At 38.6% G+C, this 24,273-nt stretch overlaps 1 protein-coding gene across 6 annotated transcripts in view; it reads right to left on the bottom strand.

Annotated features, from left to right (window-relative positions):
• Positions 1–3,117: 3,117 nt before the first annotated feature.
• ADAM22 (ADAM metallopeptidase domain 22) overlaps positions 3,118–24,273 on the bottom strand; it is a 233,525-nt gene continuing 212,369 nt past the window's right edge. Inside the window, exons 27-34 of one of the 6 annotated variants that reach the window (XM_049641398.1) lie at positions 22,173–22,367; positions 19,756–19,856; positions 19,340–19,406; positions 16,988–17,098; positions 14,692–14,778; positions 13,336–13,365; positions 8,808–8,931; positions 3,118–4,512 (exon numbers count right to left, since the gene is read on the bottom strand). In XM_049641398.1, coding sequence (XP_049497355.1) covers positions 4,384–4,512; positions 8,808–8,931; positions 13,336–13,365; positions 14,692–14,778; positions 16,988–17,098; positions 19,340–19,406; positions 19,756–19,856; positions 22,173–22,367 — 844 coding nt within the window. In that variant the 3' untranslated portion in view covers positions 3,118–4,383. Of the gene's footprint in view, positions 4,586–8,807; positions 8,932–13,335; positions 13,366–14,691; positions 14,779–16,987; positions 17,099–19,335; positions 19,407–19,755; positions 19,857–22,172; positions 22,368–24,273 lie in introns of those variants that run through there. The other 5 variants (XM_049641401.1, XM_049641400.1, XM_049641399.1 and 2 more) reach the window with 5 other exon arrangements.

Below are 24,273 nucleotides of genomic sequence, written 5' to 3'. Positions count from 1 at the left end.
GCTGTATCTTCGTTTGATGAACATCTGGGAAAGCTCCTCTCAGAATTAAAGGCACCTGCCTGCACAGCATATGCTATCAGCATGTGCCCAGAGTTCTAGCACATGCGGCTGTGCACACACGCATACAGACACCCAGATCGTGGGCTGCTGCCTCTTAACTGATTCATAAGAGCAGTCTGAGCTCCTCACAATCCAACAGGGGAAGCTGTTTATGAAAGTGCTTAGTGCTCCTATGCCAGGAGGAAATGTGCTGCATCCAAAATCAGAACAGTTTTTATCCATTCAGAAAATAACTGAGGGGACAAACAACAACAAAAAATTAACAAGCCTCAAATTAAGCCCTATTCCACAGAAATATCTGCCTTTTATATATTTTAAGCTAGTAGAATGAGAAATTCACCTTGACTCCATTGAACAACAACGAAAATGTGCGTAGCAGTTTTAAGGGAGAACGAAAGCGAAAGGAAAAGGACCATCAGGACCCTGAAATGTAGATGTTATGCTGCCAGTGGAAGTCAGAACATTTCATGAAAAACTGATGGCAACTTACCAAGTTGGTAGGATGGAATTTATAATACGCTGCCCAAGGGGGCGCCCTTGACAGCAGCTGGCAGTGGTGTCCTAGTCAGGCTGTGGCAGCAAGTGGCTGGCCACCCTTCGTTCCTTCAGTCCACTGAGTGCCACATCTCGGCACTGCCAGCTACTCAGTATCCTCCCAATAAACTACCCTTCCTTTACGTTTAAGTAAAATAAAGTAAAATAGTCTTCTCTTTAGGTAAGGATTTATTATGTTGAATAACACAAGGAAATATTAAAACACTAAATATATAAGTTAAAGTAGAAGTACATGACAACAGGAAATGAAGAATGGATGAAATAAACACGCTTGATTTCGTAAAGGAGGGCATAAAAATACTGCATTTCCTCCAGCCCATAGGTAACTAAAAAGTAAAGAGCAAAAGGTAAAGAGATCTGGGACAATTGACAGTTTAAATTATGCAAATTTGCAAGGTAATCAACAACAACAACAACAACAACAAACGTAAGGCTGTGATGAAAATCAAACATAAATAGTCCTTTTCGGGAAGTGCACAAAAGATCTAATTTTATCAGCAACTTCTTTTAGAAACCCTATCCATCTTATGCACAGAAATCTATACCAGACTGACTTTATACATAAAGACAATTTTAAAAGCCTTTTTAAAGCCAGGAGAAAAAGAAACTAGTATCACTTAATAAAGCACCTATCTCAAGTATTTTTGGCATTTCGACCCTACATTTACTTTATTAGTCAAAAATTTTTAAAGAACAGCCCTGGGTTTCTTTAAACTATAGAGCAACTAAGGTAAACTGAAGGCCCTCGCTATGCTGTGCTGTTTGAGTGGGTTCCTTTCCACAGACTGCACGTGACCTGGGATCACTTTCCAGCTGAGGGACTCCTGAGGAGGACGCTACTTCCTGACTAAAGAAAGAGTTGGCTGGACACAGACCGGTAAGTCTGACCTCAGTTCCTTCAGGGGCTCCCTCTTACCCCCACCCCCTTGTTATCATTCTTAATAAAGAGATTTCAATGTTTAAGTCAGAGTTTGCTATACTGCAATGTCTGTGGACAAATGGACCATTGCAGGCAGCACGGTTGTCAATCTGAAGTTTTATCTATGCAAAAAACTTTAGAAAGAAAAGAAAAAGGCATACAATGGAACAGAAAGGCCAATGAACCACTCTTCTCTGCTTGGCGTCAGAGTTCTATAATTGACTGGGGGCTATAAATATTAGTTGCGTGATACAAACCGCTCTGATGACCTCAAAGTTCCTCTCCAAAATATATTAAAAAGTTCTAATGCTGTGCTTGTGTTTAGTGCCATAGGTCCATTTTCCTATTTCAGTGGATGAAAAGTCATAAATATTTAGATTTAATACATCTAAATACCAACCATGAGTACCCGTATAGGTATTTCTCAAAAGTATCCACTAAGATTATAAACTTGTCAGAGAATTCTGCAAATGGCTATAAGAATGTTCAAACATTCTTAGGCAGATACCCAGAACAGAACATTAAAGCTACCATAAAATCATAATCTTCCTGCAAATAAAACAAATGCTTTTCATTCAGTTCCACCTGAAGGTTATTATCAAGGAGCCTGACTATAAATAACTATGCCTTACAAAAGACATGTTACAATGACTTTTACTTGAAATAATAATTTTCATGTAAAAATAATTGAGAAAGTAAGGAAAGTGTATGGGAGGGAATCTGTTGACAAGTAGCTCCCCATTTGTAAATTCTTTCAAATTAGAGTTTATGTAACCATAACTAGGAAGCATATTTACACAAGGTACCTTACATTCAAATCTATAAACTCTTTTATAGTCAAAATAAATCTTATAACATTAGCATTTTATACACTCAATACCAGAAAATATTCAGTGCACATTAAAGTGATCTTGGTCAAAAGCCACTTTATTTGCTACATCTTTAAATCTGTCTGCCCTCCTGCCCTTCATTTGAGCTACATGGCATTGTCACCCAACACTCACCCAAATCTTAATCTGATGGATCATTTTATTGTAGTGTCGACAATTACATCCCTTCCTGTCATGAAAAATGCCATTTACAAACACTTTATAGCTTTGAGTGATTAAATTTCTTGTCAAACATTTTCAAAGACTTTCAGAAGAGAGGTCCGTTACAGAAGACAAAAACCATAGAATATAAAATACTGCCTCTAACATGGCCCTTCAGTTTGGGCATCTAAGATGACTATATGTGAAGATGAAATGGATTTTGACCATGGACACTACTGGGAGAGATCAAATTTAGGAGAATATTTCTGAAATCTTGTCTCCAGATTCCATTCCTCTCAAGAAAAAGGAAAGAAAATGAGGAAATTCAGAAGTACTCTTCACATCAAAGCATTGGATTGATCCCATCAATTTTGGAGTTCACTAGAGTAGTCTTTCCTGGGGAAGTTTTCTTTTAGAATGACAGAGCTGCGTTGTAACAGCTATCCAACTTTGGTTTTAAAGAAGGGACTTTAACATAGATTTCTCACTTTTCTATGGATTAAAAAAAAAAAAAAAAAAAAAGAGTTCAAAACGTCAGATCTTTCCCCCTGCCAGCTGTTTGGGTAACTTCACAGTTGCCGCACACTTGTGGCTTTAGGTTTCTTCTAACCCTCTGTGGCCTGTTGAGGCTTCCCGCCCAGTTGGTAGAACCTCCATCACCTTGCTTCCACATCAGTGCGGAATGACCTGTTGGACTCACATCCTACTGATGATAAATATCCTTGATAAACAGTGTAAAAGTTGGTTTTATTAAAACAAGCTATTCATCTTACAGATAAAGGTAGCTAAAAAGTTTTGTCAAAGAACAAAAATTGAGGCCACGAAGGGTTAGAGTGTCGGCAAGTCGGAAGCTATCAATGTATCAGGGGCCCCGGTCTCACGTGTCTTTGGTACACTTGCTTAAAGTCAGCAGGACGTGCTGCTGAGGGGCTCACGGGCCTCCAGGGTGAGACTAGGCGTGCTCTGATACTGAAAGACAACAGCTGCCGAGGCAGACACTGGCTGGAGGACTCCCAGGGAGCAGCCATCAGCTTCAGAGTGAGTGCCTGGAGGCCGGAGACTGGCTACACTAATGAGCTCCTGCCCCAGCCAATGTGGAAGCCCCAGATTTGCTGGGCATTTTCTTCTCTGGTTCAATTAATCACTCAAGAAAACTGCCTCCAGGCTGTGCACAGCTTAAAGGGATATCACAGGTTTTGGAGGACAAATACCAATTACGGAGAGAGACACTTAGGGCACTGACCACTATATTTACAACATCATCTGTTTATCATCTTTAAAGACCATTTGATGGATGATGACGATGTGCCTGTTACTGATTATTTTTAGGCATTTGGCAAAATACACTTGTGTGTAACAGTTGCTTTTTTTATTTTAAAAATGTTTACATATGTACAATTGTCCTTGTATGCTGATATAAATATGAAAAGTAAAAAAACAAAAATAAAGATACATGTTTAGAGTAAGCATATGGGATATTGGCCTCTCAAGCTTTAAAGTCCTGCAGAAAAATCCTATATGCCTTAGCCCTGCATGCTAGTTTCTATTATGGGATGTTGTTTCCTTAAATGTGGAAAGCAATAAACAGAAGCTTCATGCACATAGCATTACTGTCTACAATGAGGATGTGCTTCAGAATGTCAGTTCTGAATCCACTATTGTCCCTTAGGAAACTTGCTACATTTGGGTCATGAGTTAATTTTAGTGAGATTTCTACATGTATCTGTCATGCGGATTATCCATTAACATACCGGTACCTTTATTTTTCCATGTTATAGTGTAACATTTCAGTAGTTCTTTTCATGGTTCAGTTAAATCCTAAGCCAATGACAAAAAGAAAATGGTATCCAGACGTGAGACTCGGCTTCCTCTCCTCTGTGGCATCTCAGAGGGTCTGTATTGTCTGAAGAGCAGATAGATTTGCAGTGATTCTGTGAGGTTGGGTTTCTATAAAAGTTGAAGTAAACAGTTTTGATGTATCACATGTAAACAGTGGATCTTAAATGGATGTCTCCCATAGCTGCACAACAGAGAAAAGCAAAATTGCACATTATGAAAGCAGGAAAACAGGCATATTTTTTTAATGTTTATTTGAGAGAGAGAGAGAGAGAGAGAGAGTGAGCGCGCATGAGCAGGGGAGGAGCAGAGAGAGAGGGAGACACAGAATCAGAAGCAGGCTCCAGGCTCCACGCTGTCAGCACAGAGCCCTATGTGGGGCTCAAACCCACGAGCCGTGAGATCATAACCTGAGCTGAAGTCAGATGCTTTACTGAGCCATCCAAGTGCACTGGAAACAGGCCTATTCTGAGCTATGAAGATGAAAAAGATGAAAAAGAGTTGGTGATTCCGTCCATACTTATGTGGTTGTGGAAGCACACTCTTATGACATCTAATGAACGGATAAAATAAACGCTCTAATTTTTAGCTTTCTCCTTCCTCTAAACCTGTGTTTCAATCTTGTTAGCAATTGCCACCTTTTAATACCAAACCCGTCACATCTTCATTTACTGTTACTCAAAAATTTGAATAGATTAAATATTGTGTCTCGAATGAAATAAAATAATTTAAAATATTATTTTTTTTAAATCATATATACACTCCTTTTCCCCAGGATTCTGATATGACCTTCTAGAGTAGTGGTTCTCGACCCACCTGCACATTTCAATGATCTGAGGAGGTTTTAAAAATCCTACTGCCCAGGCCACTCATCAGACCAACTAACTCAAAATCTCTCTGGGTCTCTGGGTGGGATTCAGGCATCAGCATAATCTAGAAGCCCTTCAAACAATTCCCATTACGGCCAGTACTGAGAAGTACTGACCTCGGGAAAGTGTGATTCCATCAATACTACTACCACCCACTTAGAAATCACTGCTGTGGGCCTATGACCAGGCCATCCGCTCTCCAAATCCATCACTGTCTCCTAGAAAATTGTCCTTTCCCAGGAAACAAAGCACCCATGGCATGATGTCAATTCCTTACTTCCCTTACCTCTTCCCCTCCTTACCTCTCCCATCAGTTCTGTACACTGTCCTGTTCATATCTAATTTCTACAGCATTCAGTAATTGCTTTAATGGACTATAAACAACTTTGGAATGATCAAATATGAATGCAACTCAGCTCACCAGAGTGGCTAATTAAAAAAAAGAAGAAGAAGAAGAAGATGACGACAACGACGAAGAAGACCTGGCTGATAAAATATTGCTTCCAGGCAATATGATTTGGGTACACTTTTATAAACATGAACAAAGAAAGTCTAGAGACCAGTGTGACTTAAGTTACATCCAAATTAATCCAAATTCCATTTTTACTGAAATCTAGAGCATGTCATTGTATACTTAATGAGATTCTGGGACAGAAAAAGGAGAAACGGCTAAGTGACTATGTGGATGTTTCTACATAGTTCCCTATTTAATAGGTTCTCTTGAATCTTCATGGAAATCTTGTTCTCAATAGTCATGTTGGCTACTCCCCAAAGACTATGGTAGAGACGCCTGTGTTCTCCCCCTTTGGAGGACAAATCTCTCAACTCTAAGGATGTTTGTGTGTGTGAATGACCCCTGTCGGTGGAGACTAGTGAAAATGAATGGTTAAACAGGACGTTTGCTGGGTAAGAACATCTGGATTGACACTCAGATGATGGTATGGAGTGGTAAAGGGTTCAGGCTTCAGCTTCAGTGAGTCCAGTTTTCTCTCAAACGGTTAAGAAAATTAGTGACAGCTTGCAGAAAGGGGAACAGAGGGATTACACTGGTGGGACACTGGTGGAACCTGAAGATCACCATCATCCCATTGAGGAAAAAGGAGCGAAGAATTTTCCAAGTCATCACTTGTAGGAACAGACATGACTGTGGCCGTTTCTAATTTCTAGATGACTATAACGGAGGGGTTGCTGGTAAAAAAGATCTGCTTGTTTGATAACTCCCCAGCCCTCCAAGACAGCCCAGAGATGGGGGCTGCCTATTCTTCAGGATTCTGCTATGTGCTCAGGTGGATGTTCATGGTGAACGTAGCCATGGGCCTTTCACACTGTCCCCGGGGTTACAGTCTTCACTGTCGCCCCATTCATCCCCAGGAAGAGGCCACGAGCCGGCCATGTCCTCTGGGGAGCTGTCATTTTCAGGGCTTTCCTGTGGGAACAATAACCTGCACCCTGGCATGACAACAGGTGAGAGAATATCCCCAAGTAGACAGAGCAAAACAGCAATGTAAACAATTTATCAGAGGTAAAAAGTAGGGTGTTATACTTTGACAATTCTCTGAGGAAGGATGACAGCCTTGGATTTCTTTACCACATACTCGTGTCATGAACAACTGGATGCCTATTAACGATTCTGTTTTTTACAGCCAGAAAGCTGAGTGCTGGGAATCTGAATTTTCTTCTTCCTTTCCATCTTTTACCATTACCCTTATGAACACAGGAAGCTAACTTGTCACGTAATTCACAAAACACCACTGCTTGGTTTTAAAGTCTTTTTGATCATAGTAATCTAACCTGCTTTTAGCGAGTTTTCTTACTGACTGCGAGTGGATCGAGTTAAAATTTGAATGATTCGTGTATACCTTGAACCCCATTACTTAAGCCATCAAAGAGGCTCTGAAATATCTTTCTACACCAAAAAACCTAGGAACCCGAGACCCACTAGCAGATAAGTCTGCCCGGGCTTTTAAAGCTCCATTTTTTTAAAATTTTATTGCAAAATTATTTCTGAAAAGATCAACATTACACTGTAACTGACCACAACAGAACTTGGATACCAATAAAAGTATTCTTTAGTTATATCTCTCATTTAAGCCTCTCTGAGGGCCAGTCTGCCTTTCTAAATTCAACTATCTCTCAAATTTCACATAATGGATGTATTCTGGGAATACTGTGAGGCTGAGCAGAACCATAATTAAAGTTATAAAAGAGGACTCAGTATTTAAGGAAACTTCTGGCACACCTAAAGCTAATATAACACTGCAGACAATACTAAATTATATTACTAGATTATAGTAATATATTACTTCATTTAAAAAATAAAGTAGAAAGGAATTGGTTCTTCTATGTGAAGACCCAATGACAAATTTAAAAAAAAGTAAATAAATAATAAATAAATAAAACTTATGGTTAACCATATTTTTATATAATCAGTTCTTATGTGTTTTTAAATATGGCTTTTTAGGGGTGCCTGGGTGGCTCAGTTGGTTAATTGCCTGACTTCAGCTCAGGTCATGATCTCCCTGTCCATGAGTTTGAGCCCTGAGTCAGGCTCTGTGCTGACAGCTCAGAGCCTGGAGCTGGCTTTGGATTCCATTGCCTCTGTCTCTCTTTATCCCTCCCCCATTTGTGCTCTGTCTCTCTCTCTCTCTCTCTCTCTCTCTCTCTCTCTCTCTCTCTGTCTCTCTCTCTCAAAAATAAATAAATGTTAAAAAAATAAAATAAATCTGTCTTTTTAAAATATAAGAGGTTGCTAAATTTTACCATACCCATTGCCATATTTTTTTAATATTAGAGATTTTCTTTTTTTTTTTTTTTCTTTTTTTTTTTTTAACGTTTTATTTATTTTTGAGACCGGGAGAGACAAAGCATGGACAGGGGAGGGTCAGAGAGAGGGAGACACAGAATCTGAAGCAGGCTCCAGGCTCTGAGCTGTCAGCACAGAGACCAACGCGGAGCTCGAACTCACGGACCACGAGATCATGACCTGAGCTGAAGTCGGCCGCTTAACCGACTGAGCCACCCAGGCGCCCCAATATTAGAGATTTTCATATGTATCCAAATTCCACCCCTGCCTCTAAGCCACTGGTCTTTCTGTCACAGGTTCTGATTTCTAAAGTCCTATTGGGTATTATTAGCCAGTAAAAGGCCTGAGTAAGCAAATTAGGCATGAAGATGAGGCTAGTTTATTTCATCTCTGGCATTTCCAGGTATATTAAAAAACTGATAAAAACGAAACACATTGTTTTGTTTATTCCAGGCTGTCATATAGAAGCTATGAAGTATAATAAAAGATATAAATACATAGCAATGAATGATTAAAACATACCAAATATCACTAGAATTAATTCAGTAATTAAACTCATTTGCAAACATAAATCTGAGCCCCATACCCCAAGAATCTTCTATTTTTCAATGGAATCTTGAAAATCTTCCCCCCCCTTTTTTTTTTATAAAGAAGGAAAAACAGTTCTCTCTTTTAAAGCATGAACTCATAGATAAACGATAATGACTGAGGCTATTAGTGTATATTCCACATACCCTGGCACTTTGTCGGTTCACTTTCTTCTCTTCATCAGGAAGTGGAGGCATTGGGTATGGGTATTTTCTGCTGGAGGCAATAGACCCAGTTGATGAAGAAGGAGACTTGGCAGGAGATAGAGTCCTGAGATGTTGAGAACACATGGAATAAATACTATGTGACTGCCTAACATCTCTTTCAAATATCTGAAAAGTAGGTTCAAAACAATCCCTCTGATTGCAATTTTCATAGGCCACTACTGCAAAGGTTTAACTACTGGGAGATTCTCTGTTCTTCACAACACTGGAATGCTGGAATTTTATTTTCCTAATGTCATAACTGCAATGGATTATTTAAATGTTAGCACACAGAATCAGACTCTTCAACTAGAAAAGCCAATCATGAAGTTTCCTATAGAATAGATAAAAAGCTAAAATGGAGAAGGGGCAAAATTATTCTAAGAGCTCATAATGGTAAATTAAATGTACAACATAGGAATATTCTGCCTTGTTTTTACCACTTAATGTAAAACATGTTTTAGTACAGTAATTCCAATTATATTTTTAAGTTCTGAAAATACAATACAATTGATACATTTATTAGTTGCTAAGTCACACACCAGTTTACACATAACTCATGCATTCAGAGGCCAGTGTGTTAGTTGTGAAAGAACAAAGGCAAATAGAGGGGTTTTAATAATAAATTAGTAAACATGCAAGCAGTAAGGAGTGCAGAGTTCCAGCCAAACAACGAGTCTGATGAGAACATACAAAAATGGTCTGATCAGTCCCTACAATCGGCATTTCTGGACAGGGAGGGTTTTGTGCCACAGAAGTAGATCTTGCTAACTCATGTAGGGTGTACTTCTCATGCTAATAAGGTGGCTACACTTTAGTGACTGGAATTTTACTGAAACGAACACAAAACACAAATACCCTTCCTATTTAGATAACGTGTATTATCTCCATCATGAAGACATTCCATATGAAAGATACACATGAGTTGTGATGTATTCTGCTCTTCTGTATTCTGCCTGTGCAGTGGTAATATGTGTGACTAGGCTGAGCTCACAGGAAGTGCCCACATCTGTTATCTTGTCTTCAAAGTAAAAAAAAAAACAAAAACAAAAACAAAAAAACAGCTGAGAGGTTTGTTCACTTACACCATATCAAAGGGAAACAGATGTGCTGATTCAGCAGTACCTATCCATTCACAAATGTTACCACTCCACATCTATGACTGCTCAGCTCCCAGTGTCTGGTGGCTGTGAGCCACACAGCTGAAGTGGTTACACAGCCACGTCAGAGCACAGGTATTATTGCCACAGGAGGCACCTCACCTGCTGGGGGGACTGACAGCCTGGGAGTGTCAGCAGCAGGGCGGTGCTGGGCAGGGGAAGATCCACTGCACTGCATGCAAAGGCATCAAGAGGGTTCTTCTTTCCCCCTTGTTGTAAATTTTGGTTCCCATCCATATATTATGCTTTGCTCTAGTTCTCCTGTAGTCTTCAAACCGGCTTCCATGTTATAGACACCAAATTCAAGCTGAGGTTTGAAAATACTTTTTCCTACAAGTCCTGAGATTCAAGTGACCCTTCTTGCTCAATTGTAAGAATCAATACTGCTTTAACTTGCTTTTAATCTGTAACTCCTAACACTTCCTCTAGTTTTGGGAAATGTCCAGGACCAGTGTGAACTGGTCTAATGTTCTAGCAGTGTGAATAGTTACAATATCACAGATATTTGACTTTTCTTGTGCTGATGCTCCCCACTACAGAGCAGATGGGTAAAACTAAGAATACAAGTACTTCAAATCCTTCGAAAGACTATTAAGGCAGTGTATTGCTACTGCATTTTTTTTCTAATGCAGAAATTAAGGATGTTTTTAATTTTAAGAAAACACTGCCAATATGACTATGACCTTTAAGAAACATATTCAGTGTGTGTAGAATGAGGGTAAGTTTTTGTATTTAGATATTTAAATACATATTTCTAAAACAAGGGATGTTAACCTGGGTTCAGATTTTTAGCCTAATCACTACTGGCAAGAAACCCAAGTTCAGGAAAGCTAGTCAGGTACACAAAGAAATAAATCTTGTTTGCTTTAGGGGAACATGCAAAATGAGTCCTCTTCTTAACTTGCTACAGTGTGGATGTGTCCATAGCATGAGCTGTTAGCTTATAGCTTCACAGTCATGCCAGTCATTCACTTGGCCATGAGTCCAAATGACCAGCTCTACACACATACCAGGCCATCCCAATGAGAGGTGCTGGAATATTTCCTCCAAATATTTTTCCATGGCCAAAGCCAATGGTGAGTGAAAACAAAACAGAAACAGAAAATATTCTCCAGATCCCCCAAGAGATTGCATGTATACTTCCTCTCACATGAATACGCCAGCTAGCTGACACTTTGACTGACCCTAAGGGGAAGAAAAGCCCTTAGGGTTTTAGTAGGGATGGTTTTAGTAGGGGCAAGGGGCATCATGTCCTGGAGGTTGGGTGGTGTGTGACAGCATATTATTTTGAGGGGTTATTCAGCACCAGAACAGGAGTCAGAATAAGAGCAGAGAACAAGGTGGGGTAAATCAGCTTAGGGAAATAAAAGCAAACTAAAATTTTGTAACAAATGTCTAAAGAGAGATTTCTGCCTCCACGGTCTTTTCTGACCCTGGCTACTTGCCTGGTAGTTCCAATCTGGCATTTACTGAAAACCAGGCACTGGCCCAGCTCATTCACTTAGAAAGTAATCTTTGAACAAATGTTAATGATTATCATTACAGCATTTTAAAAAACCATATAACCTTAATGGGTGCCATTTAAGGCTACACAATGAATGTGTGCCTGTGTGCCCATGGATTGTGGTCTATCTTGGGGCCACAGGAGACTTGCTGGGCTTGCCTTTTTTAAACATGTCTGTAAGGCCACGCTAAGCTCAGTTCTGCCCCCCAGGAATGGCTGAAACCACACCAGTCACATATGAGGGACACGGGTCCACCCTTACTCACTTGTTTTTGTTCAGATGCAAATTTTATATAATCCAGAAGGATTTATAATGTGTCCTAGGATAGAATTTAAGTAGTCACTATACCCCCTGCTATTCTTAAGTAATTACAGAGAAGTAGAAAGGGAACAGATTTTGGAGTCACAGCCAAGCTGATAATTCTGATTCTTATACTTACTAGCTGTGCTACCCTGAGTTACTTGTTGTGTCTCAGTTTCCTCTATCCATAGAAAGGGAGTAAGAATGCCCAAATATCATGATGTGGTAAGAGATAAAGGTATATAGCAGGCACTCAATACAGGATAATTATTTCTGGTTTCTTTTCAGAGCTACTGCATTTTCCGTAAGATCATGGGACTCTGAGTAATCAAATGCATAATACTCCAGAGAAAAGATACCTGCTCAGAGCTTGGAAAGCACTGTCACCAACAGAACTGCCCCCAGGGTGTGGGTATGGGGAGATAATGCTCTTGTCCTGCTTGATGTGAGTGTATGCTGGCAACCATTTGAGCAACCAGTGTCGGATACAGAACTGCGTAAGGGAGCACAGCTGAGGCACTACCATCACTCAAAACTTTTTGGCATTTGCTTTTCTCTTCATAGTGATGAGGATGTAGTATTTTAAATGCTGGGCTATACTTTGGACCAGTTTGTAGCACTCACAAAGTCCCCACTGTGTTTTGATTAAGGATGCCACAAAGCCCACACCACATGGGTGATTAATAAAATGACCTTTGCCCCCATCGGTGTTTTGGCAGGAGAGGGAATCCCAAATAACCTGGTGACTGTTGAAGCATATCTGAGCTTAAGCACAGGGTTGGCAAAGCATAAGCCAAAGTGTGAATGCACTTCGGCCCTCTATGTAAGGACTGGCTTGGACGGAGGGTGGATGAAATTCTCTCTGTTGTGTTAGAATCATTGTGCTAAAAGCTCTGGGGCATCTTCGATTATTCACGACTTTCACAAAAATTGTGCATTGGTTTTCAGGTCCTACCAACATAATGCTTATTAATCCTAAAATGAGAGTTACATTATAAACCTCCACTGGATTTTATCTAGCCTTTAAATACAAATACGGACTTTAATAATTAATTCATAATGTTGCCATCCACCGTGGGAGGTGACATCTAATTCTAAAAGAGGAGATAAAGAAACCCTCTAAAATTGCCCTCGCAGCTTTGCACGTGCAACCAGGGGTGCTAAAGCATTTCCCCATCCAAATTGCGTTTAGTCATGCAGCTTCTGGGCAGACCTGGGTGCTGATTTTAAGAAATGTGAACTCTTCTCTGGGAGCCACATCAACTACTCAGCTGACCCAGGGGAGGTGAAACAACTCTTCCGGGGTACCATTTCACAAATTAGTGTTGCAAAGATGCTAGGTCCATTTAGGGATAAAAGTCCTAGCCCATATGCGACCAAAGTCATTCTGTTTGGGTTCCATGGCTGATACAAATTACAATCTGCCCACAAGCCTGAGGAAGATAGACAGGAGAAATAGGACTGCAGGTGAGCCAAGATTCCAAATAACATTCAAAATAATCTTACCTGTCTTCCTGACGCTGGCCATCTTGAGAGCTACAGGTGAGGGTGGGATGTTTGAACGTGAGTGTATGTGTATGAGGTTCAGTGTGAGAAAGTGGTAAAAGCAGAGGAACAGGGCAGAAGGGAAAGATGGGGTATAAAAGCAGGATATATTGTTGTGAGCAGGCAGGGTTATGCTTTCCTTGGGGCATATGCAAATGTATGGATCAAAATAAAATGCAAGTAGGGTCTAATCATTTTCTCAAACTATACATGTCTAAACTAAATGGTACACTGGAAGAGAAAGTCCACCTTATATGGGTGCTGAGAGTTAAACACACGTACATATTTTGATATCTATTAATGCTGACCCAAGTCATGGCAAAAAGTAATCTGAAAGCTAATTGTGTTCAGAAGAGGTCGTAATTGAGTCCATATTTCTTCTTTACATTAGTTGTCCACAAAGTAGTCAGATATAAACTGGACATTTACCTCTAGGAAATCACTTTGGTATTAGAAAGAGTGAAAAAATGCCATTAAGAGCTCTTGGAAATTCTCTCTGACCTCTGACATTAGATTGAGCTACAGTGGATTGAGTAAATTCTAGAGTTTCTAAAATGTAGGGATACTCTGCTCTTCTGTGAACCAAGAACATGTTTTCAGTCTGCTTCCTGCTCTGTCTGAAGTGTTATACAAGCATTCTACTAGCATAAAAAGTGCCTTGAATGTTTTGTTGCAAATCTGTAAAGTACTTCTCGGCACTGCCCTTGTCTGGGAGCAAATGGTTGTACTGAAAATGAAACCTAAATTCATCCAATCTACTCTCTTGTGGTCAAGATTCTCTGGATAATTTTAAGTTCCATTAAATCACTGGTTTTACTCAAAGTAAAATTCCACTACATTTCATTTAGTTTCTTTTCATGTTTTCCCTTAAGTTTCCTTGTACGCACTATGCACTCTTAAGGCAGTAAGTAGGAAAAATGCACTATGAAACTGCTAAATTCTAGACATTAAATTGTTCAGGTTAATAGTGCTTCTTTATTAGTGGAAAGTATGTTTCATGCCCACAGAACACTACATAGCATAAAATGAAGATAAAGCTACTAAAAAAGCTCAAGATGGTGATGGGGACATGCACTAAATGGCAACCCTTTCAAATGGCTTCATTTGAAACATTCAGGAAAAAAAAAAAACAAAAAAACAAAAACTAGACTTGCTCACGAAGCCAGAAACAGAGATCAAAAGGCAGCAAATAAACAAGGACCCTTTCCACCTATGGGAACTTGTATTGGGAGATACAAGATAGAGAGCCAGTCACACTACAGTATTTGTATGTGCTGGGAGAGTTTGAAAAGGATATAAAATTAATTTATAAAATACCTAAAGTATGGTCCTTCAGTGTTTTTATTCACATCTTCTACCCACTTAGCTACATTATAGTCTCTTTTGAACCATGGGTTTAAATACCTGCAGAAAGCAATGGAAGGAACAAAGAAAGCAGAACAAGATAGAAAATCTGAAAATACACAGCACAAGCTTAGCAAGGATGTTCTTCACCCTCCAAATGCAAGTGACTATGGCAAATAAACCAGGATGGATGTTGGGTGATTATGAGGCAGTCTGTACAATGACATGAGAATAAACTCAGCTACAACAAGGCTTGAGGCATTCTAGAATGTATTCAACATTGCAGGGAAAATCTTTCCAGTGGTTTCCCCAAGTGGATCAGAAGCGGCCTTCCAATCATAGTACTGTCAGTAATCTCATTCACCCACCTCCAAAGTGGCTTTTTCCAGGCCACCTCTCATTTGGTTCCTTGGTTTTCAAATGATAACGATGCTTTTTGAGAATATTCAGATGGCTGCAATTCCAACCTGGTGTTTGGGTATATAATGCCCCAAGAACAATTAAAAGGAGCAAAGTTCTCTTTCCAGTATGAAAAAAAGACTTTACAAGGCCTTGGTCTCACGGTCTCACTCCAGACAGCAGATCCTAAGCTGGAGTTAAAGATAGGTGCCTCAGGCGGCTCTATCAAGAGCAGACAGGGCCCCTGCTCTTCTGATCCTGGAACCCCAAAACACATTAAGTGTGGTCCAAACAGGCCTGCACGACCTTTAAGTTGGGCTCCGCAATTTTAGTTGTAGCTGCAAAACTCCTTCCTTTTCTTCATGCACTCCAGACTAAAGTGTTCCATGTTTGCATTAGCAAATGGACCTCAGAAGTTGCCTTCTGAGTGTCCAATCATGAACTTGTGTGACTGCCAGAGGATACTAATGACCTTAATTAGCATTTCCATGATGGATCTGGCAAAGTCTCCATCAGAATTACTGTGCAAAGGAAAATGTAAAAAGGTGGTAAAACTGGGAGTGCAAGTCTGTTTTTGTTTTGGGGGGGTTTCCCCCCGCCCCTCCCACTAGAGTTTTCTTTGATTTACTCAGGGAGCCAAGCAAAAACACATCCTCTTTACAATGTGCCCTTGTAAAATAAAAACAGATTCAACAAATTCAGTGTTGGAATCATCTGCAGGTTCTACTGAGTTTTCTCATTTAAAAAGTAACTCCTAGAGATACTATAGATAACGAAGATGCAAGCTCCATCAAATTTTGCAAGTCATTTGGAAACAAACCAAGGGAAAGGTAAAATACACTATTTGTTTGGGGTTAAACTTTGCTTCTTTCTACCATGTTTGGTTTCAGTTTGTAAATACACTTAAATCATGACATTTCCAGACATATAAACAAAAGTAGATTACTTTTTCCATAGTCCTTTCCCTCATTTTTAGCTATAACCAATGAAGTTCCCTCCTAAGAGAAGGGTTTGGTTGCCTTTTATGGCTGTAAGACCATTTTTGCTAAGACAGTGTTCCCTGACTCAGGAACAATTTCACACTAGTTTTGCCTTTAGCCACAATCATTGCCAACTTGCACTTTTCACAGAGATAGCCAATTAAAACTTGCATAAAAATTTCCACCGAGACTTTGAACAAAAAGAAAATGTCAAAAAGCAAGTGCAGCCACAGATGAAGGCTAGTGAATGCTCTGGCCTGGGGAAAACCGTAGAAAAAGCCCATGCAGCTGTTATCAGGTGAAACATAGCCACACAGCAAACTGAGTCACCCACAGGCAGCTTCCAGGAGGAGACGTGTGTTCCTTTCACTGACAATCTTAGAAGCTCAAAGGACTGATGCCATGGCTGTTCCATGATACCTACAGCTACATGGCTTGGCTTGTACATGATGGACCTTTTCTTCCATTTCAAGGAGCATCTCAGAAGGCTGTGATCACTTCACTAGAGGTCACTGAAGAGAGCTCTCAAAGGTTGTTCCTTCTGGGGATCTGCCCGTTAAAGTGTCTTCACAGTGGGCTTCCTAGCATCTCTAGGTGGCGATGGTGGAAGTAATGAGAGTTTATCAAACCGCTATAAACCTGCCTATGTGGCTTGACTTGGCTTGTAGCGCAACATGCAAAAAAAATGCGTTAGACAGGGTAGGAGAGCTCTTTGTGTTCTCCAGGATGGAAAGGCAGAGGAAAATTAGCTTGTGCTGGCTGGACCAGGACCATGTCCAAGCAGACATTGGGGGTCAGTCAGAGATCAAATGACCCCGTTCTCAGCCAAGGAAGGGACTAGGAGGGAGATTAAGTGACAGCCCAGAATGAAGGGGCAGGTGGAGACTGACCTGTGATCCAGACTCCCTGTCTGGGGGCTGTCAGAGCCCCCTGGGCTTATGCCTTGGGATGGGACTGTCTGGGCGAGGGAGTGCCCAGGCTCAGGTGCTTGGGGCTCCCTCCTGTAAAAACACAATATATAATACAAAGTCTAAGCCAAAACCTTCTTTTCACAGCATGTACAACAGTGAGGAAGATGCAAAAACGTTGAGTGTCAAAACAATACAATAAACAAGGACATTTTATGTTGTTAATTAGTAGGGTATGCATTTGTGGTGAATGCTTTAATTCATGTCCTGATGTTTTATCATCCCTGGGGATGATGGGTACTAAAGGGGATATGGAAATAATGAACCTGATGATACCTTTTAACCTAAAAAATAAAAAAAAGGTATGTTTGTCTGTGGTCATTCTGCTCCTCTTATAGTCCCACAAATTATATTGTTGTATCAGAAGCAAGAGGGATTATTTAACGAATATGGAAAGGTATAAAAAATGACTGTCAATGTAATTCCTAAGATGCTACGTATTAGGATTCCTTTTAAGAAAAAACAAAATATGTATGTATATAGTGCCCATATAACAAGGTATGTGAGAATAGTGGTAAACTTCACAGGCTTAGTTCCATTTAATTAATATGAGTCATGTAACCCAAATGCAGAAAGTGAAAAATCTGAGGGAGTCATTACTACTTTTTCTCACAAAGGTGATTCCACTACGACGTCTTATTAAATATTATAGCGTTATCTCACAGGCAAGAGATTTATTAAGGGCTATCTAGTATTATAATTTTCATCATATGATATGAGCGGGAATTCTACAGAAAAATTTTTCAAAATAAGTGACTGCACTAGCAAATACTGTATGAATCTTGCTAAACACCAAGTGCTGTTTGGGTCCTAAACACATAGCTTTACTATGATGTTGATCTATTTCCACTCGGGAGTTTTCAAAGCCTTATTATAGGAAATATCATTAAAACGCTAACCAGCACACAAAGGAAGTTCTGAAGAACACTTGACAGTTTTATCTGTATTCTTGTGAGCAACTGAGATGAGCTAAGGAGCTCTTACCAGGTGACCTCATGCAAAACAAATCAAACAACATTCCAAGAAGAGTTTATCCACAATGAGCCCTAAAGCATCCAAGCGCTTTGGGAAATGTTTAAGATAAACTCTAACAGATTAGTTATTTATGATGGAGTTCTATGATGCCATTCTGGACCATGCAATGGTATCACTTAAACCTATATTTTGTTTCTAAGGTAAAGTGACCTCTAGCAAACTTTGACAAGCCACTTACAAGACAATACCATCAGCAGGAAGGTCCAAATTTCAGGGCACTGTTATTATTCCTGGACTGAAAAAGGCAGGGTATATGATGGAAAAGCTAACATAGGTTTCTGACAAGCAGTTAACAAATACCTGCTATTCAGATTTTTAAAGTATTAAGGCATGAAGAAGCAATAGTGATCCTGAAAACAATAACTAGCACTATAGTGAGAAATAAGTTAAAAAAAAAAAAAATTTAGGTAGGTCAAAAAAGTACGGTTAATGAAAACCTGGTGGCAAGGAAGTTCCAGAAGCATAGTAAGGGTGTGATTTATTCCTCGACGTCAGGTTTGAGGAAGCTTACTTTTGCTGTACTTTCTTAAGTGAAGAAACAAACAAAAACAGTGCATGGTGTTTACCTCATTAGAAGTAACTTTAAATGTAACTTGTGATCCCACCCCCCACTTAAAAAAAAAAATGTGTGGCTATCATTTAAAACGGACAGTGTTGCACTTAGTGACAATGATTCCGTTAAAGAGCAAGTTTTGGGTAAGTGCCCTTTTAAATGTCCTCAGAAGGAAGATTTAAAAGGGAAGTGTATTCCATTAGTCTGAGAGAATGCTTAGATTGCAGCCATGAAGCCCTCGGAGCGGTGGTTTCACACTGGGAGCAGTATCATGCTCAAGGACGGTGGGAATTTCCCCCTGATGCTTCTAGGCTGTGTGAATACTGGGAAGAGGAAGGGTGACCCCTCTGGAATGGCTGGACCCCGGGTGATGAGAAGAAAGGAATGTTATCAAAATTCCCTTCAAAAGGAACCAAGACACCACAATGGCAGGTTACTGGAGGAAAAAGCCTGCAGCGAGGGTGGGAACCCCGCTAGCAGTGAATATTGGTTTGGGCACAGTTGCGGAGATGCCTATGTAAAAGAGAAAAGCCATGGTTAATTTTAAAACGGCAAAAAGGAATTAAAAAGACAAAACCAAGACCAGAGGCATGGTTTACAGTTCTTTGATGATCTCGTTAATTAACTTTTCACACTAATTGCATAGGACCTTGGAATGCCTTTTTCCATTAAAGGTGTAGACTTACTCAGTTGAATTAGACCGAGGTCTAAATCTTTTGCCTCTGATTTTCTTTCTGTTGCCTCCCAGGTTACCTGAAAAAGATGGTTTATGGCTAGATTCGCATATAAATGAACAACTGCCATATGTTTAATCACACAGTATTTCAAGTGGTAATATTCCCAGCCAGTCCCACCCAGAACACAGGGCTGTATAGCACATACAGCCTTCTGAGTTTGTCCAGAGCCCTGATACTAGTGAATCCCATCATTTCTCAACCAAGAAAAAAAGACATGGACTTTCATAATAAATGCCCTCATCTCTGTTGGGAGAAGAGCTAAAGAGCTTACAGGAAAGAACAAATCTTTACAACCAAGAACCACAAAATGTAAAATTTGGGTTCTGCAAACAGACACACTAGCTGTTCAAAATGCCGCCCTCTACCTTGCCAAGAGTTACTTCGAGGTCGTCCATTTTCACAGATGTCTGAAATGTGTTTTGTGTCTGGGATCCTTTCACTCCAAGAATGAGAAAGCCCATTAGACCTGAAATTGAAAATGTATATATACTGTTCAAAAATATAATCAAGTGAATGCTTTAAAATCAGTAAGCAAAATCTCTAAGCACTACTGTGCATTAAATAAATCAAGAAAGAAAAAAATCTGAAATGAAAGAATGAAGAGAACATGAAAGTCTTCATGAAGAAGGCAGAATTACACAACATTCAATGTAAGAAAAGTCAAATACAATGGAACCCCATTACAATAGTTTATAGTTGAAAAGTATCAGCACACAGTGCAAGCCAATCACATTGCCAGCAACCACATGTAACAAATTCACTACATATTTCAGCTATATAACTGGAGCAGAAGAGTTATAATGGGGTCCCACTATAGATGTTTCTTAACTGTAAAGCAATGGTTTTCATTCAAATATTATGAGAACATGGACTTCCAAGAGATTTCACTAAGATCTGTTCAACTGAACCTAGTCAACGTTTACCAAAGTAACATTCAGGTTTTTTTAAACAATAAAACTATTTTCTGAGAATTGGCATTTTCTCCACAAATACGGCCACCTCAAAATGTAGTGTTGTTAGTTAACTGTCCAATAACTGAACTAAATCACATGTTTATGCTGGAAGTATCTCTCACAAAGCCCATGTACCATGATGCCCTTGTGCTATCTGTGTCCTGCCATCTTAAATAAACTGTCTACAGAAGCAAAATTCATACACCTACCACATAAAAAAAGTATTTTGACAAACTATATATACTTAGGAAGAGTTACATAATTTGATACCATTTTTAAATGCTTAAAAGTCATAACCCATTTTTCTAAAATCTGGGAATTATTCAAGTCAATATTTTAAGTTCTTCTTGAGATACATTAGAAAATAGCACTATGCTTAAAATATTTTCCATACGTCATTCCAGTTAATCACTAATAAACGTCCATTTTAAAAGGAATCTTCTACAGATGAATGAAAATAAATGGAACTCAGCACAATTATTACATATTAATTCCCCAAATTAGGATTTTTGCAATGTAAATTTGCTAATTATAGAATGAATCTTATTTTGTACAGAAGGACAACAGAAATTCCACTGGAATACATTGATTTCTCTGCTTATTTACCATCTTATTAATTTAAAATTAAATATGTGACCAAGAAAATATTTATATACAGGCAGAATTTAGATCTTATTCTCTTAGCCAAAAAAATTCCCAATATGTTAAAAAAAAAAATAAAAATTTGGGGGCATTATAGATTTGTACTCCTTGTGCAAAAACTAATATTTTTACTTTTGCTCTAAGCTATGTTATCTGAGTAAAAACAATCCTTCATGCTTAAGATAGTTCTACATAAAGAAGAGTTCCCAGATTTACTGATTCTTTCTTTTCTCCTTTGTGATTGTTTACTGAGTGAAATCCATTGCAGAATTTTTACAGATGATTCACTTATTTAGAATTCCAGAAGAGATCACATTTCTTCTAAACAAACTAGAAATTTCCACTTCAGTCTACAAAGTAAGTACTGTGCCCAAAGTAATGTACTGGGCTATCAAAAATTTTTTTTCTATATATTACACCAACAATATTAAAGAAACTTTTCCACAGGAATATTTTAGCTTTCTTGAATGTGAATGGAGGTCTAATTTCCTAAAACATTCCAACTATTTATTTCTTCTACCAGTTTATTTTATTAAGCAATTATACAGCATGCAGAATTTTAACTGGTCTTATACATCTTAAGATCCTGGATAAAGAATATAAGATCGAAGTTTAAAACATATAAATAATATATTAACCCCATTTGTCCTATTATAAAACTCAGGCAAATATATTTAAATATACTTAAATTAATTTGGCAACCAAACTCTAAATTAGAAAGTCTAGAAATAATCATTCCAGGAATAAAAAGCAAAATCATAATATTCAAATATACAATTCACAGAAAAGCGATCTTTTTTTTTTTTTTTTTTTTCACAGCAAGCTTAGCTTTGGTATATTTAAAATTTTTAAATATTCAACGCAACACTTATATTACCAACTTAACAACTGCTTTACGGAAGCATGACAGTAACCTTTTTCTTTGACTACCAAACATGACATAAAGCTCACCATTTAAAATATTATCACATACTATGAATAGTTTCTCAAGCCATATAAGAGCAAGATTGAAAAACCCTATGATTTCTATATAGATTTAGGATTGCTGTTCATTTAGTTCAGTTTTGTTTTGATTTCTGGCCTGATTTGTTTGAGTGGTTCTGAGCATATGGCATTTTGAAGCACAGTAATCAAAGAACAAAGGATACTATTTTAACATTCAAGAAAGAAGGAAGAAGTAATCAAACCTGCTGCAAAATAATGAAATGTTCTGACTAATGGAATAATGTGTGATGGAACAGGCAGAAATCTGAAAATGCGACAGAAAAGCAGACCTCTTCTTAGAACTAGATGCTGAGTTTGTGCTGATTCCGGGAGGAATGTCGCTATAAAAAGAGTCACCATCTCCAGGCTTTTTTACATAATCTCCCTGGGGTAACTGTCTAAGGCATAATAAACATTTCAGAGTCAGAAAACAAGACACACACATGAACACAGACATATACAAATATTATTTTAGGAAAAAAAGAGGTAGGGGTAATGATCTACATGAACCAAATCTATAACAACACATAAGATTATTAATAAATGTGACAAGTTTAAGTAAGTCATTCTAACTGCCAAGGTCAGAAATGCAATCGCTTAAGTCTTTACAGTCTGGATGAATAAAGCCTTGCTTCAGGGGAATACTATGGAAAGATGAGGTTTTTCATTGTAACTTTATTATACTTCAAGATGTTAACTGCAGTTCTGTCTGAAAATAAATAAATAAATAAATAAATAAATAAATAAATAAATAAATGGTGCTGAAGGAGACATGTCGGGACAGACAGTCCCTGCCCCTCATAAGGCATAGTTTTGTTTTTGTTTTTTTTTACTGTCATGAATAAACTATTTATGATTTCTAAATGTGATATAATGTAACCTTAATTGGTCTTCAAATAACAGATTAATTTCTAAGCCATGTCTATAATTTAATCCAAGTAAATTCTTATTAATCTGTTCAATTTGGAGTTTCACTGTTCATTTAAGAGGAATATGAAGAAACTGAAAGAGATTCAAACATCAATCAAAAATGTAATTCTATAACTGCACAGGAGAATATGTGAAGGAAGATGATTTAGCAAGAGGAAGAAGGGGTTGAAAACAATTCTTGTTGAGACTATAGGAAGATATTTATAGGTAGTTGGTGGGTGACCTCAGTTCTCTGTCTCCACCATAGAAGGATTACAACAAAGGAAGATCTACTTACTCTGTACTATTACTGACCCCACTTGCTCTGATTTTGAATTAACTACGATTAAAACAGACTTTTATTACTTTTCCTAAGGGAGGAGGGTAGAAAACTATAGAACGGACCACTCAATCTCAATAACCAATCATCAGCCAGTGCATGGACCGCAAACAGCCATGTGCATCCAAAACTTGATTCAGTTCCATTCAGAATCATTGTGGGAGGTGCCACAAACTGGTGCTGGATTGAAAATTTTAAAAAGAATATACTTAAAAAGGTATCCAACGAAGGCCACAGTTGCTAACTGCTTTTCCTACTTGGTCTTTCCTTAGTTACCATGCTTACCTTGGTTACTTGCTGATGTTAAATTCTATTTTATTTTTTTTCTATTTAAAAAAAAATTTTTTTAATGTTTATTTATTTTTGACAGAGAGACAGAGCATGAGCGGGGGAGGGGCAGAGAGAGAGGGAGACAGAATCCGAAGCAGGCTCCAGGCTTTGAGCTGTCAGCACAGAGCCCGACGCGGGGCTTGAACTCACAGACCGCAAGATCATGCCCTGAGCTGAAGTCGGATGCTCAACCGACTGAGCCACCCACCCAGGCACCCCTAAATTCTATTTTTAAAAAATGCTACTTTCAGATATTTGCCTTGCTTGTACTAATTCCCATTCTGTTTAAAATGTTTACAATACTGGATCATTCGCTCTTTGGAATGACTGAATACTTCTCTCATATTTTTTCAATCCTATACACTCACACACCTCCATAAATTAAATTTTCAACCCATACGAAGCACATATAATAATTTATGTGATCCTCCCTTTCAAAGAAAGTCAAATTTCTCATTAGAATTGCATGTAAGACTAATTTTACCTATAACTCTGTGACACATATTCCTTCAAAATATTTTTAACCCCTTACGTGACTTCAGCTGATAATTATAACCTTTTTTCTTTTTCCCAGTATATTACAAAACATTAATTTTTGATAAGAAATAAGACAATTCCCCCATATTCATAGTGTTAATAAGACAGAGGTGGTTGGATGGCTCAGCCACTTAAGCGTCCAGCTTTGGCTCAGGTCATGATCTTATGTTGGGCTTTGTGCTGACAGC

The sequence above is a fragment of the Panthera uncia genome, chromosome A2, assembly GCF_023721935.1.
Source record: "Panthera uncia isolate 11264 chromosome A2, Puncia_PCG_1.0, whole genome shotgun sequence".
Taxonomy (NCBI): domain Eukaryota; kingdom Metazoa; phylum Chordata; class Mammalia; order Carnivora; family Felidae; genus Panthera; species Panthera uncia.
The sequence above is the reverse complement of the archived record's forward strand: the minus strand, read 5'-3'. Positions and strand labels throughout refer to the sequence as shown.